The sequence below is a fragment of the Halyomorpha halys genome, unplaced genomic scaffold, assembly GCF_000696795.3.
Source record: "Halyomorpha halys isolate HHAL.00 unplaced genomic scaffold, Hhal_1.1 Scaffold355.1, whole genome shotgun sequence".
Lineage (NCBI taxonomy): Eukaryota > Metazoa > Arthropoda > Insecta > Hemiptera > Pentatomidae > Halyomorpha > Halyomorpha halys.
In genome coordinates, this window is record NW_027110523.1 from 527,752 (window position 1) to 543,864 (window position 16,113).

The window sequence follows — 16,113 nt, forward strand, 5'->3', positions numbered from 1 at the left end:
GGTGAGATTACCAACACATTTTTCAATTAAATACAATAGTGTAAATAAATGAACAATGGATGACTTGCTAAGAATAGATCTTAACAAATACTCAGTTCTTCCACTGTTAATAGTTATTCAACAGCTTCAATAAATTATTTGATTATGTAAAATAAATTAAACTTAAATCACAGTGTGCCCAACTACAATTCATCATGATCTTCATCTTTACTTTCAGCATCCTCGTCCGCAAAAGTCTCATTCTCATCTTGGTTCATGTCATTGGTTTCATCCTCCTCTTCTTCTTCCTCAACCTATAAAAACACAAGAATAAGAACAGGAAATACGAATACGTAAATAATAGCTTAGGTCTTTGAATAAATACTTACAGGCTCGTCAGCAGAGATCCCTAAAGACTGTCTTAGCATCGACTCAACACCTTTAGCGAATTCAGCTGTTTCTTGCAACATATAACCTGACCTCAAGGTAGCTATAATAAAGAGATAAAAAATTATTAAAAAATTAGCATGAAAGTAATGTGTAGTAATTCAGACTAAAACAATGTCAAATTCATGCTAATTTACTTTTAAAGAAACAATTTAATAATAAAAGGCTAAGCGAACCTGAACATCCCATCCGCCCGCAGTTTCCCATAAAAATTCATCCCAAATAATCTACACCTTGATCTATTTTAAAAGACTTGAAGGTGCTTTTCTTCCTTTAACTAAACCAGCCACATTTCACACCAGTAAAGGACAGTAGGATGAAAAGTTTCGTTAATTTTAGCTTTCAGGTTTCTTAAAAAGTTGGCACAAACTGAGTAATTTAGTCACTGATAAATAACAAGAATAACCTTCCTTAATTTCCTTTTAAATTTTATTGATTTTAATATTGAACACCCCAGTTAATTAATCAAATTTTCTACGTAAGAAAAAATTTATAATCAAGTCTATTCATTCCCTAATGCATAACATAGTATCATGTAAAATGAGTTCAGGTTCTTCCTTGAAAAATTAAATACGTAAAGAAGATACTAATAGCTAAAAAAAAATTATTACCTGTCCTAAATAACATTACAGCAATATCCTTCGCCTTAGCATCTTCTGGATCATCTAAGACTCGTGTCAAAAGATGCCTCATGACTGGGTGGCGAGGGTTAACTTCCAGAGCTTTCCTTTGATTCAAGTAGTAAGATCTTTCCACTCCATCAGCTTTCTGATGAGCATTGGAAATAGCAAGCCTTTCCATGTTTCCAGACCAACCAAACATTGGAGCGATAAGGGCACAAGGAGAGTCAGTTAGCCTTTCTGAGATGGTAGCCTTCGATATCTGAATATATAAAATAGTTAGAATTTCATATTTAATAGACTAGTAAAACTTTCGAATGAAAAATAAAAAAACAAACAAGAAGATTAAACTCAATAATTACAAAATAAGCATGATAATCAACATTATGGTAAATTCATAAATTAAGACAAGAATACAAACTATTAACGGATACACAGTCTTTAAATATTAAAATAGATTACTTTACCTTATCTTTAAGTGCATTTTCAGAAAGCCATTTCATTAAAGGTTCAAATTTCTCTTTAGCCATTTCAAGGTATTTGCTGTCACCAGGAAGAGTAAAACCTTCTTTGGCTAGATTCTGGAATTTCTTTCCTTCAAATTCTGGAAGAGCTGCAATTGTATACTCATCCACAGCTTCGACCAGAAACAGAACTTCATAACCTTTTTTCAGGAGCCTCTCAACAAATGGGGAAGATTCGACCTGTTAAAAACACATAGGTTAACAGGACTCATACTTTTCAATAACAAAAAATAATGAAAATTAGAGAATTTACAAAAAATAAAAAAAAAATAAAATAAAAACCTCAGTCCTTGAAGATCCAGCCATGTAATAGATGTGCTCCTGCTTTGGCTTCATACGTGACACGTAATCGGCAAGGGTGGTCATTTCCTTTGGATCAGCAGAAGATCCAAAACGGAGAAGTTTTGCCAAACGGGATCGGTTAGCAGGGTCTTCTATTATTCCCAACTTGATGCTGAAATACATAACAAATAAATAAATAATGATTCTTCAATAAAACAATTATATATTACAAATATATAGAAAATAATGGAACTGAAACTCTTTAATAATAGGCATATTTATCAATAATTTAGAAGATAATGACAATGATCATCTTCTCAATTTCAGATACTAACAAATGAAAATTAAGAATTCTAGGAATATAGTGAACCACCGAATTAGTGGAAGGACTGTAAAAAAACAAAAGTGCGAAAAGAATAAGAAAATCGAAAATAGTGGTAGGTAGGAAGTAGCAAAAAGAGAAGGATTAAATACTAAGAAAGTTAAATACTTAATTTAATTAAGAAAGTTAAATACTAAAAGAAAGTAAGAGGAATGGAAAATGGAAGTGGGAACCTAATGCTGTAGCAAGATTAAATAGACTTGGATATTACAAATATATATACACTCACTTGGTGGAGTACTCCTTCCAGAACTTCTTGGCATCTTCAGGGCCGAGCTTCTTGAACATGTCGAGTGCCTTCCTTATCAACTTCTTCTTTATTACTTTTAGAAGCTTATGTTGCTGGAGAGTCTCTCTTGAAACATTTAGAGGTAGATCGTCTGAGTCAACAATACCTTGGAGGAAGGCTAAATATTTAGGGAGTAGATCCGTAAATTCGTCAGTGATGAAAACTCTCCTCACATACAACTGCAAAAGCAAATATTCAAATTTAAATTACTTAAAGAAATTAAAAAAAAAACTAATTTATATAGAATAAATAAAGCAATTTTTAAAGCATGTGGCATAAGAAAAAAAGCAAGCACATCAAAACAAGGTTTTCATTGCATTTTTTACACCAGTTCAGTAGTTTAAATGAAACAATTCCTGAAAAAGTAATAACTGGTAAAATCAGTTTTTATCTTTAGTCAAGACTGGACAATGAGTAAGTATGTTTTATCATGAAGCAAATGCGATCAAATTGTCACTTTAAGGAAGCAAGGGATATCAACATACCAAAATGCTCAACAGATAAACACAAGGCAAAGCAAAATTGCAAGAATAAATTTATCGTGGTTTGTTGAAGATAGATCTCGTAGTAGTAAACCTCATAAAACCCAGTCATAATGAAAATAATTTTATGGTATTAAATGCCAAAATGAACCGAGACTTCACAGCTCATTAGACACAAGGCCGGAGGGGTAAAACTCAATTTCATCTGCAAAAAGGCTCATTGAAGATGCTTAAAAAGGCCTAGCAGGGATTGCAGAAGATCGAAGAGAATGGAAAGAAGATTGGTCGGGGTAATCATAGTCCACTCATCGGTACTAGTGAAACTATCTTTGGGTGACAATCACGAAACTTGCTACCTTGAGAAGATACTTTTCTGTGGTCTGGTCTCATTTGGAAGCAAAGTGGGCTCTCACCAACAACTGGCTCTTGCAATTCCTTATAGAGTATAGCAATTTCGAGAAACTTCATAATCTTTAAAAAACATAGATTCTCTGTGGCCCAGATGCAGATGTCAGACCACATCCATGAGCTGTATAGCTTGAGGACTAGGCAGTGAATGAGTTCCTTCAGTAAGTGAACCAACAGAACTACCTGTACTATGTACAAACATTTTGCGTATAAGTGGAAAACAGCACACTTCAACCACAGAACAAGAGGAACTGTCCCTGGAAGGCAACTGAACAGTACAGAAGAAGATGAAGGTATTAAGTAAAGGTTATCAAGATACCTTAACTAAATACTATACAGTTTTAGGTGTTAATAGGTATATATGCATACTCTGCATGGTATACTTATGTTGCTATAAGACAAGGTAGATAATAAATAAATTATATTGACTAATTACCTTAATATTATCAGAAACAGTGCCATATCTGTTGAATGAATCAGCTGGTTGAGTTTCTGGCACATACAATAGTGATTTAAAGCTAACTTCGCCTTCTGCAACAAAGTGGACATGTGCAAAAGGTTTTGATTTGTCTTTAGTCAATGCTTTGTAGAATTCATCATATTCTTCTTCAGCAACATCACTAGGCCTAAAATAAGACAACACAAAATAATAGAATATTAAATATGTCAATAATAAATGCACCACTACTATTTGCTGAAAGGGGTGAATTACTAACTTCCTAGTCCAGATAGGCTTATGATCGTTGAGACGCTCCCACTCCCAAACTGTTTTTTGTACTGATTTGGTTTTTGGCTTTTCTTCTTTTTCTTCTTCAACACCGACATCTTCTTCAGCATCATCCTTTTTGCTTTTATCTTCTTCTTCAGTTTCATCAATAGGCTCTTCCACAGTGATAGTCTATAAACAAAATGTTTATAAAATAACTCAATGGATGATGAAAAGACAATCAATATGCCATATTTGCTAAACATGTAAAAAAAAAAAGTTTGTTTGATTTATTAAACTTTATTGAAAAATAAATCAAAAGTAATTTTTACCTTGTCTGCCCAGAGAAAGATGGGGAAATTAATGAACTGTGAATATTTTTTGACAAGGTTCCTTAGGGTGCCAACTTCCAGATAGTCAGTAGCTTCATCTTTCAAGAAAAGGCTGTGAAGAAAAAAAAAAAAAAATGTCAGTATATTTAAAAATTATAAGCTCAAGAATGTAGGAAAACAAGTATTTCTTAAATAAATAGAAAAATTAGTTAAACCAAATAATTATTAGAAAAAACAAAGTCATAGTTATCCGATTGAACGGTAATGTATTAGTTAAAATGCTTATGTACACTAAAAAGTGATATTCAGGGAGTAACTGAATCGATCATTTGAGAAAGACCTTATTTTCATTTTTTTTTAAATCTGTGTTTACCATACAAATTTATGGGTAAAGCAAGCCATATCTATTCTATGTAAAAAAAATATCAGAATTAATAGAACCTTTAGTGCATACTTTAAAATGAAACATGATGGGTAATATTTTCAAGTTTAAAAACTGTAATCCGACATTAACTTTTTAGGAGACTAGAAGTTTTTGAAATGACTGAATCAATTATTTCATTCAAAAATACATAAATACAGTATCCAGTGATATAGTGAAAAAAAATAAAAGAATAATAACAAGGATTTCAAGGCTATGGACAGAAAAATTCAAGATTATTCATCAAGTTATCGGAGTAAATTTAAAACAGAATGGGAACCATGAGATTTTCTTTTGGGTCAGTTTCTGATAAAATATACAATTCCAACTTGATATACTCATGGTTCAACACAAATCCGAATATAAAACATAGCAATACCGTATAGAAAAAATAATTTTGAGTCTAAATAAGTAATATTCATATAAAGGAATACATTTCACCAAAAGTCTATTCACAAACTTATTTTACTCAACAGAAAGGGCAAAAAACATTTTCTTTTCTAATAAATTATGGAATATAAAACCATATAACTACCAAAATGTATTATGAAACTGTCTCAATAGATGGAGGGATTGATTACGTAGAAAATAAACAAAAGAAAGTAGTAAAATGAGCAAAATGGTAAAAAAAGAAGAGAGTAAATTTATTTCTTGTTGTTTTTTTCTAACGGATTATAATAGCAAATAAAACTTTATGACAAATTCAAATGGGCACCTTTATTTGATGTGTCCTGAAGTTGTTTATTTTATAATACTTTATGCCTTCAGGACACAGCAGATCAAAAAATTGCCAGATCTGAACTCTTCTTAGAATCTCATTTACAATCACAATCAAAAAATGATCTCATTGCTCTGAAAATAGTAGAGTTAGTTGCTCTGGACAAGGTTAGAAAATTAACATCTGCAGAATATAGGCCAAAATTGACTTGTAGACACTCTAATTGAATACATCCCAAAGTGAAGAGGGTTAACAATTAGGCCTTAAAATAAATTGAATCGAACAAAATATAATTTAACTTAAAATAAGTGACAAGTAAGCCCAAGATAATTTACATATGAATAAGTGGAGAAGTAGGTATTGGATTTTACAGTATCTAAAAAAAAAAATATATTATGAAGCAGGAATGACTTGGTTACTTGTCCAGAGACCAAAAAGTAAAAAAATTTAAAACTATTATAGTTCCTTCTAGTTTTGTCAGTACTAAACCTCGATGAGTTCACAAAGTTTAATTATTATACTTTCATGAAAAGAGCAGTCAACTTTATCACATTAAAATATGGCTACTTTAAAATACAATAAAATAACATTATAAATCTAAAAGAATGATGTAAACTCAGAATAACATTAATCTATGTTATATATCATTATAACTGTGTCAATTCAAAATGTCAAAATAATAACCTTATTTGAGTTCCTCGCTTGAGTGTGTTTCCTCTTGGATCTTCAGTTATACTAAAGCTTCCAGCATCAGATTCCCAGATAAGTTGTACATCATCATTATGCTTTGTAGTTACAATCACACGGTCAGCAACTAAAGCAATAATTCATATTAATATCACCTGAATTGATATTTAATTCAACTGAATATGACACTTTTACATTTTTCTCAACATCTGTTTATGTATATACACATGAATCTAGAGTTAGGGCAATAGACCTTAAAATAAATCTGATAAATTATTGGTTTATTGGTAATAATTAACACCCACAAAGATTAATTTACAGGATATAAATAAGTTAACCTACCCAGGAAACTAGAATAAAATCCGACTCCGAATTGACCAATCATATCCATGGTATCCTGGGCTGATGTTCCTTCATCTTGAAGTTTACTGAGAAATTCAGCAGTACCAGACTTTGCAATAGTTCCAAGATTATTTATCAGATCATTCTTTGTCATACCAATGCCAGTATCAATAATATGAAGAACTTTTCCTTCTTTGTCAGCCTATTAAAGAAACAATTTTAGATTAAAAAATAAGAAATTCTACTTATTAAACCGAAAAATAAGATAATTTTAATTATTAATGCATATGGCTTTCTTAACACTTGAGGTTGAAGTAAAACCAATATAATAAAAAAACTAATCATAAAGTGAGAAATTATAAAATTTCAAATAAAACTATTACCTTAATTTTGATCGAAAGCTCTTCGGTTGTTGATAACGCAGAGGGGTCTGTTAGTGAAAGTAGTCTAATTTTGTCAAGAGCGTCAGAAGCATTAGATATTAATTCCCTCAAGAAGATCTAGAATGAAACATTCATTATGAAATTGAAAAATAATTGTGAAAAAAATTACAATAATTTATGAAAGAAATTTACCTCCTTATTCCTATAGAGAGAGTTGATTATAAGCTTCATCATACGATTGACCTCTGCCTGAAAAGCAAATTTTTCTGCCTTTTCACGCAATTCTTTTAACTGAGCTACATTGAGGCCATCAAGTTTAATGGCATTTTCTTCTCTCTCGACAGCCTGGTCATCTATAAAAAAAATAAATGTAATTTTAGTAAAAATTAGCACAAATAATAACTTTTAAAGCAAGTCCATTTTAGTTGGAACTCCAATAAATTAACAAATTTCTTCCTAATAAAAAAAATTTGAATTCTTAATTTTAACAAATTAATTTAATTAATACTGGTTGAGGATGGTTGAGTGAGTAAGATATTGGAATCTAAATTCCTGAATGTAGCTCAGGTGCAGAATCAAATAAAGAAGAAATTTTATTTTATATTTTAGCAGCTACGTTGAGCTAAGTTGATCCACACAATAGTGGCAGCTCATGACTCCCAAGACCTTATGGGTTTGTCTCATTATGGATATGGAGTGGAAATAAGAACAAATCAGTAGTAGCCTGGTAAAGAAAACTAGAACTAAGGCCTTAAAGAAATTATACAAGATCAACTTACAAATTGTCTCTGCAGGCATACAACTATCAACTAGACCTCGATCACTGCAGTAACAGTAAATTTTAAAGAACATGTATTTTTTTGTTTGATACCAAAGTTATGGATGGATTTAAAAACAAATTTACTTAAAACATTTTTTTTAAATGATGTTTTTGTTTTATATGGAGGTTTTTAGATTAACTGAGGAGTCAAGGGTTACTGTAGTTATGGCGTTTAAACTGACATAACTTCCTTATTGAAATAATTTATTAGGAAACTAAAAACAAAAAAATTGTCAGCTCAAGTTTAATTTTACAGTAAACTAATTTTGAGTTAAGTTTTATAGTTAATCTTGATTTATCTTGGGATCAGTTAACACCAAAACAGACCAAAAGGGGTGATAGCCTTAACTAAAAAAACTAAAGAACAGTATTATGTAGTAGTAATATTAGTCGAGAGATATGAAGCAATTATCTAACATCATCTTTATCATTATTTAATTTATTTTTTGTAAGTATCACATGAATAGCAAAAAATTAAAAATTGCATGAAATTATCACTGTTCATAAGTCCTTCCAAAGAACAAATCAGAACACACATTGAATTACAATAATATTTTATAGTACAGTAAAAAAAAATTAACCCTAGAAATACTAATTAGTACAACTAATATTTTACTGGAAGATTATTGATTGACCGTGTGTATAGATGAATGGAATATGGTCTGGGTGCGGTAGAAAAAAACTCAAATAGTACATAATTATACTATTTTATTGAGCCAATAATATTGTTTTAGAATGATATTGACTTCCTCTTAAGATAAAACGAGCAATCAATAACATCGAACTTCCATAATAAATGCTAAGACTGTTTGAAAAATAAATATTATCCCAATTTGAAACTATATATGTTCGATAGAAATCTTAATCAGTATTTAATTTTAAAATTAAGTAAAATGTAAACAAATCTAAAGAACAACACCTAATATACTAATATTTCGATTATATTCTAAATCAATACATGGATTTTTTTAAAGAGGACCCAAAACATTAAAAATGTTGAATCTTAGATTAGAGAACATACCTGTTCTAGAACCTTCTCTGCTAGCTCCCAAATCATCTTCCACTGTTTCCTCTGCTTTAGTTGTTCCTGATAGACAAATATGTTATAAGTTAGGGCAATAATAAATTCGATCAAATTCTAAAAAAAATAAGTTGTTACTATCACTTATCATCCTGTATGATATGTGATAGTATCATCTTTATGATCCATAATAATAAATTGCCTTTAAAACTTACCTAAAAGGAACAGCAATCCTAAACCTAAAAATATTAATTTCTTCATAATTGCTTCTTAACCTTATAAAACGTAATTTGATTGACCTATTCACGACTGGTATACGATATACACTACTACAACTCTAGTTACTAATGACCGCCAGGACAACACCGGCCTATAGACTAAATTTCAACCAATGGTGGAAGTCCACGAAAGAACCTTCGGCCAATCAGAATGCACCAAATACCATGCTCTCCACCAATCACTGTTGATGGAGTGTATTTTCCTACTGCCGACAAGATTATTATTTATCGTATAAATAATGATACTGATATTTTTGATAGAGTATTAAAAACTTTTAATATAACCTATCGAAATGATAATGAAAGACTGTTATCATGAACCAAATGCTTATTGTGAGATGAGTATTTATCGTATGATATATAAACCTAAGTACATTAAATATTTAATCGGTAAATGGATAGATAGAGTTTGATTTTAACTACAAATTAAATAATTTGAAACATTGATTTAGTTAGTCTGTTTATAAAACATTTCACGTCATAGGACACTTTTTGTTTTATCTACCTATTGATTAAATACGGAGACAAGACTTTTTCATCTATATCAAGAACGTGAGTGTAAGTGTCGCATTATGTGATCTAATTTTCATTAAAAAAAAAGTAATCTATTTCTTCACTGATGTTTCCTGTAAAAATATTCAAAGGCAATAAGCAATTACTTATTTCTTTCCCCTATTAATCATGACAATATACGAGGAAGTTGTTATAACAATTTATTGCAATAAGGATGACAAATCTAAAATTCCCCCACAGATTAAACCGGATTTCCCAACTTGATTATTTCCTTAAATTTGACCTTTCTCTGAGCATTTTGCTGAAAATCGATCATTTTAAATAGCGTTTATAATCAATTTTGAACATAGTAATAACATAAAATAATGTTTTATCATAATTTTCGGGGTTTGAAGTAGTGTCGGTTCGAATCTGGCCGGCAGAGGGTAAGAGGGGGATTGACTTTTATTTCGTGGCGATCCCATGTAATAAAAACTTTGCCCTCCTACCATAGTAAGAATATAAGATGGTCAGAGTTGCGGTCAAAACAGAACAAAAACTATTTGTTAAACAAAAAATTTAATCTGTTTAACCTATCGTTTTGAACAGACTTACTGAAGCCCTGCAAAGTGGGGCGAAACGTCCGACATTAAATAGTTAAAAATTATGTGTTCTTTTTTGACCGCGATCCTGACCATCTTCTTATATTTAAGTTTTACGGTCAACTATATATATATATATATATAGGTAGGTAGGTCAGGAATGACCAGGGAGGGGGTAAATAAAATAAAAACTGTACCTCCGGGGTATCAGTTTATTAGTTTACCGACTGAGGCTCTTGTCATAAGCCAACTATGCTCTTGGAAAGATTCGAGATCAAGAGGAATTGTTGAGTCAAACCTTGGGTTTTTGATAAGTGCCCATATAGATGTAGCACTAAAGGTAAATTGAGAACAGGGGAGAGAGAACCCTGTTTTCTAAGAGTCTTCTTAGAGAACAGGAGACAACGGTATGGAGTGAACAAGTACACGAGCACTGGCTACAGATCTTACAAGATGGAACATAATGACCATCTCGGTCCTACACAGTTTCCCAGTCTGGAAAGGGAGAGAGAAAGAAAGGCAAAATATTCGTAGGCTCTCGGGGTCACGATAAGTGTTGATTAAAAAAAATCGATAAAAACTAATATGACGTAATTTTATCACACTTATCAGACTATGTAGCCTAATTTATAAATGTGAATGTTATTATATTAATTTTATTGATAAAAAATATAACAATGAAATGTTGAGTGGGAGGAGGCTCGCAGTATTATTTTGCCACAGGCTCGAGCTCAGCTAGCTACGCACAGTGGATTTTTTTTTTTTTTTTTTTTTATAGAAAACTATGGCAGATCGATGATGGACAACTTTGAATGTATAAGGAAAGATTATTTTATGAATATTTATCATGATGAAATTTAATTCCAAAGTTATTAGGAGTTGAAGTTATTATTGTTCCAAAGTTATATTAGGAGAATTTGGATGAAATTAGATAATCGATAATAAATCGAAACTCTTAAGAAGAACAACCCCGAAGAAATAACAGTGCAGAATACTTATTGTATCCCCATCATGTATGTGTTTTAGATAAACAATAATATTCGATCATAGTAAAAGGGTTTAAAAAATGTCATACTTTAAGAATTATGACGACACTGTTTTTTATTTTTACTTTATTAATAATTTTTACTTTATAATAAACTAATTTGAACTCTTCTATTTCAGTTTAATATTATCAATGAGAGAGTAATAAACATGTTCTGAGACTACACAGCTTCTCACCCTTCGGAACTATTTGTTTGTAATTTTTCCTCATTCATTCCTATTACATATTAATTTGGTGAAGTAGTGGTCATCGCAAACCAAAAACCGAAATTTATTTTCAAATTTTACCAAAACATAATGATACAGAAACACATTTCTTGGGGCACTAAAACGATTACTAAGCAACTAGTTAATTTAATCAAATAATGAACCAGAATTTTCGTTTGAAAAGGTCTTTTTTCCGTTTTTCGCCTGTAAGTACTAAACGGTGAATCTGGAGAAAAAATTATAAAGAAATAAATTAAAGAAAATTAAGTTATACGCCGAATGACTGGCATAAAGTAATAATTTTGCCAAATGGCATGGCCGTGAACCAACTCTTCTGTTGTAAACTGACTTCTAAATAGAGTTGAATGAGGAAAAATTACAAACATATATCTGAAGAGAGGGACGCAGTATTGTCTCAGAACATGTATACTACTGTCTCATTAATAATATAAAACTGAAAGAAAAGGCTTCAAATTAGTTCATTAATTAATAAAGAAATCAAGTCTTTTGAAAGAATGTAAGTGTCTTAAACATCTTGAATGAAATAAATAAAAATCCTGTTCTAATTTTTATTTCATTTGAAAATTTGATTGTTTTGGTTTATGTTTTAAGCGAAAAACAATATAGAACGACACTAAATGCGATTTTTTAATATTGTTAACTTTATATGATTGTTTAATAGCTGCGATTTTCGTTTCATTCAATTCAGAACTCCACAAAACTCAATTATAAGAAATTTAGTGCCTGAATATGAATGAATCACAGTATTAGTTGATTTATTTTCCGGCTTTTTTTTTTAGACCAAAAAAGTTTTTTTTTGCTTTTTTTCCGCAAATATTCTGCAGATTGTTTGTTAAAAATTAAGAGAAAAAAAAATGGAAAGTGTTCCAAGAAAATTCTGGGTTCAGTCTCTTGATCTAATAAGGGATTGATTGTGGTTGGTACCAATATACTCTACGTCCAAAAACACTTTGAAAAATACATTCCATATTATGTCCTGGGTCAATCTACCTATTTATGGGTCAATCGACCCATTTGTGGGTCAACATGGAATATGACGTCAAAGTCGATTGGGGAATCGTAGAGAGGAATTTTCTGGGCGATAAGTCGATTGTGCTAAACTCAGTCCTACCACAGAAAGTGGTTAAAAAGATTTTTTAAAAAAAGAAAAGCAGATTGGTACCTGTGATTTTTTCAAATATTTATGGTATTCTTTGTAAATACTCCAACTAATATTGTGTACAGCATTTTTCATTGCAGTTCTAAAAATATCTCGTGAGGAAACTTCGACTGGTGAACAATAAATATAAATCTATATAGCAAGAATGTGAAACCAAATCATCTATGGTTTCAGTTCCACTCACTTCACTTAGTGCGCTATATTTGATATTCACATCCCCAAGGGAATTCGCTCTGCAACGAGTAACAATGAACTGAGATTGGCATTGCAATTATAATTAAAAAAACTTTAACTCTGAAATAATACTTTACATAAACTCACTCCTAGCAAATTCGTGAAGATTTTTTTTTTTTTTTAGAACTTTTTGTGATTTTCCACTTCAAAATATTAAATTTAAAATTTGAATTAAAACATGGTTAACCGGTCGTATATTTTTAAACCAAGAATGCTTAGTTCATGATTGATGAACTTGTAAATATCAGGGTCCAACATTATAAAGAATATTATATTAGATCAAAATACGTATTTTATCGTATGTTGTACCATGAACTTCGGCATTTTCGCATCCCTTTGAAGATGCTTAAACATGTCTTTACGAAATATTAGAGTAAGGCTTCATTCATCGACTGTTGAACGAGTGTGAAGTTTTTTAAAAATATTTTCACAACTTGATATTTTTACCGAAATCTCCGCAATAGGCAACACCCAGCAAACGCAGCAGGTCGTAAATATGAAAGTCGTTCCATGTCCAAAAGTCACGCAATAGAAAGGGCAGTGTTTGATGTTTTCTGTTTAAGGAATTAAGTTTCTTCCTCTCATATTTGTCCCTCTCTCGGTTTGTCAAGGAGTTATGATTAACAATTGTTACCATCAGGAATGTTACTTTTCAAGTACTAGTAACTGTTACATTAGGGGTAATCATGATCTTTAATTTAGCATGTTAAAGTGTAATAAATAGAAAAAGTTGTATTAGATAGAGAAATATTTCCTTCTTTTAGCATGTTAAAACGATATAACATTTAACATGGTAGAGAGTCTGTTAATAGGTCTGCTAAATGAGGAATTACGTCATGGTACAGACCAGCTGAGCTCCACATCATTTTGTCAGTTGACGTTTTGATAGGTTAGTTCCTCTTAGTCCGGTTTGTTTTGTGTTGTTCTGGATGTTTTTAAACTTTAATGAAGTAAAAGATAAAAAGTAAATAAGGCATGGAAAAAAAAAATATTGCAATGAAAAGAAAAAAAATAGCAGAGGAAACAAGGGAGGTGGAGGAAAGATGATACGATGAAGCAGTTGGAAATTTTACTACCTCGTAAAGATTACAGGGTTACAAAACAAGTTGTCCAGAAAATCCGCTAGGAGCTCCTCTGCATTTGACATTTAACATGGACTTTAAATTAGGCTGTTCACAATGCTATACTTTTAGCATTTAGCATGTTGAAACATTTTACATATAACACATCATATGTGTTATGAAGGTGTATAAATTATATAAACATTTAACACATCATATGTGTTATAAAGATGTATAAATTATATTAACATTTAACTCATCATATGTGTTATAAAGGTGTATAAATTATATAAACATTTAACTCATCATATATGTTATAAAGATGTATAAATTATATAAATATTTAACTCATCATATGTGTTATAAAGATGTATAAATTATATAAATATTTAACTCATCATAGGTGTTGTATAGGGCCTCTACACGTTTGCTAAACTATGGTCACTATGATTCAGCATAAGAAAATTCATTTCCATATTCACTGTCCCGAAAAAAAGTGTGAAGTATGTTACAATTAATATAAAATTCTTGGAATTTTGGCAAATTTTTGTTATGAAGGTTATATTAAATTAACAAATGTTATATTATGAAAATTGTGTATTAAAAATGTTTCATGGCATTGACCAAAAGTAGAAAATGAAATAACCAATATTTGTTAGCTAGAAACATCAAAGTGTGTTTATACTTCACTAGAACACGTTAATTAATGAACTAACTTGTTAGGATTTGAATAATTTAAGCATAAATCAGAGGAGAGGAAATTAAACAAAAACATAACGAGGTATTGTCAGCTGTTTCTACATCGTTTCTCCTGACCTATATAATAAAAACTATTGACCCACTCAACAGACAACCACTATCACGTCTCGGCTCTATTATTTATACCTTCAAGTTATATGTTATAATTAATTTGTTAAAAATAAATTAATTCAAGACTCAAGGAAAATATTAAAATTAATGAATATTTGTAATATTTATTTATATTATAATTCATCAATGATGAATATATAAATATTCATTAATTTATATATTAGTAAAAGAAGCCAAGGGGGGAAGATAGTCATTTCACATCAATTCTTGATTGCTTAAATGAAAACTATGTATAATTCACTAGTCAAGTTTGATATCTCTGTCAAGTATAGGTATGGAGAATACAAAATGGAGGCTGTTTCAGAACGTTGAAAAAATTAATTTTTCATTCGGGGCTCCATATCGTTAAAACTACCTACCATACTAGATAATCTTATGGAACATTATTTTAAGTAGAATAGATTTACTAAAATATGAGCCTTAACAGAGCGGTTTGTGTTCAGTAGTTTCCGAGATACAGTTATTTTAAAAGCAACATTATATAAAAAATGTTCTGCAAAATTAGTAGTCAGTGAATTTATCGTGGGAAATCTATATCTCAGGAACCATGAGGCGTACAGATGTCTATTAGCACTTAAATTAAAGCTAGTTTAATGGACTATAAAGTAGTTTATGACGTTTACCTTCCTAAGAGGAGTAGTTTTTATTGCATTTGCCAAAATATATCATCAAGATGAAGATTTCTAGTTTTTCGGACAGATTAGGTGACTGTATTTATGGAATAGGTAGTCGAGATATTCTATCCTTTGGATACTCATCATTTATTAACTTAAATGAAAACAGCATCTTTTATTAATGCTGTAGAAGAAGCATTCATTTAAAATTAATTGGAATAAAATGTCAAACTTTGCTTGTAACAGCTTTATTTCAAAAACTGATTTTGGACACAAATTTAGAGGGAATTTGAGATTGGTGTAAAAATGGTCTGTTATTAATTTAATCATTAGCGCTTCTTTATAGGACAAAGTAATTTCTGAGACACATCTAGGAAATTTTGTTCTCACACGGAAAATTAGAAATTCTTGGTAAAATTAAGAAAATAATGCACGTAAATAATGGGATAAATAAAAAATCTTTAATTAAAGTGAAAGTACTTTCCTTTCCAATGTATTATGTATCAAAGTTAAAAAAAAAAAATATTCCAAGAAATAATGTACTTTTTTAGCGCACTAAGTCGCCTAATTTCTATAAACAGCCTATTTATAATTTTTTTATCAGCTAAAAAAATATCAGGTAAAAGTATAAGATATAAAAGAATATCAGTATCACTTGTATCACGATGCATGATATCTCAGCATCTAC

At 30.5% G+C, this 16,113-nt stretch overlaps 1 protein-coding gene across 1 annotated transcript in view; it reads right to left on the bottom strand.

The window, feature by feature from the left end:
* Window positions 1–9,258, bottom strand: part of Gp93 (heat shock protein 90 Gp93) — a gene marked incomplete in the record, with an annotated part of 9,408 nt that extends 150 nt beyond the window's left edge. Inside the window, 15 exon segments of the mRNA XM_014422105.3 lie at window positions 1–293; window positions 369–469; window positions 1,038–1,308; window positions 1,514–1,750; window positions 1,853–2,024; window positions 2,464–2,702; window positions 3,850–4,039; window positions 4,130–4,311; window positions 4,452–4,563; window positions 6,275–6,404; window positions 6,620–6,821; window positions 7,003–7,119; window positions 7,195–7,355; window positions 8,844–8,909; window positions 9,059–9,258. Coding sequence (XP_014277591.1) covers window positions 183–293; window positions 369–469; window positions 1,038–1,308; window positions 1,514–1,750; window positions 1,853–2,024; window positions 2,464–2,702; window positions 3,850–4,039; window positions 4,130–4,311; window positions 4,452–4,563; window positions 6,275–6,404; window positions 6,620–6,821; window positions 7,003–7,119; window positions 7,195–7,355; window positions 8,844–8,909; window positions 9,059–9,104 — 2,337 coding nt within the window.
* Window positions 9,259–16,113: the final 6,855 nt, after the last annotated feature.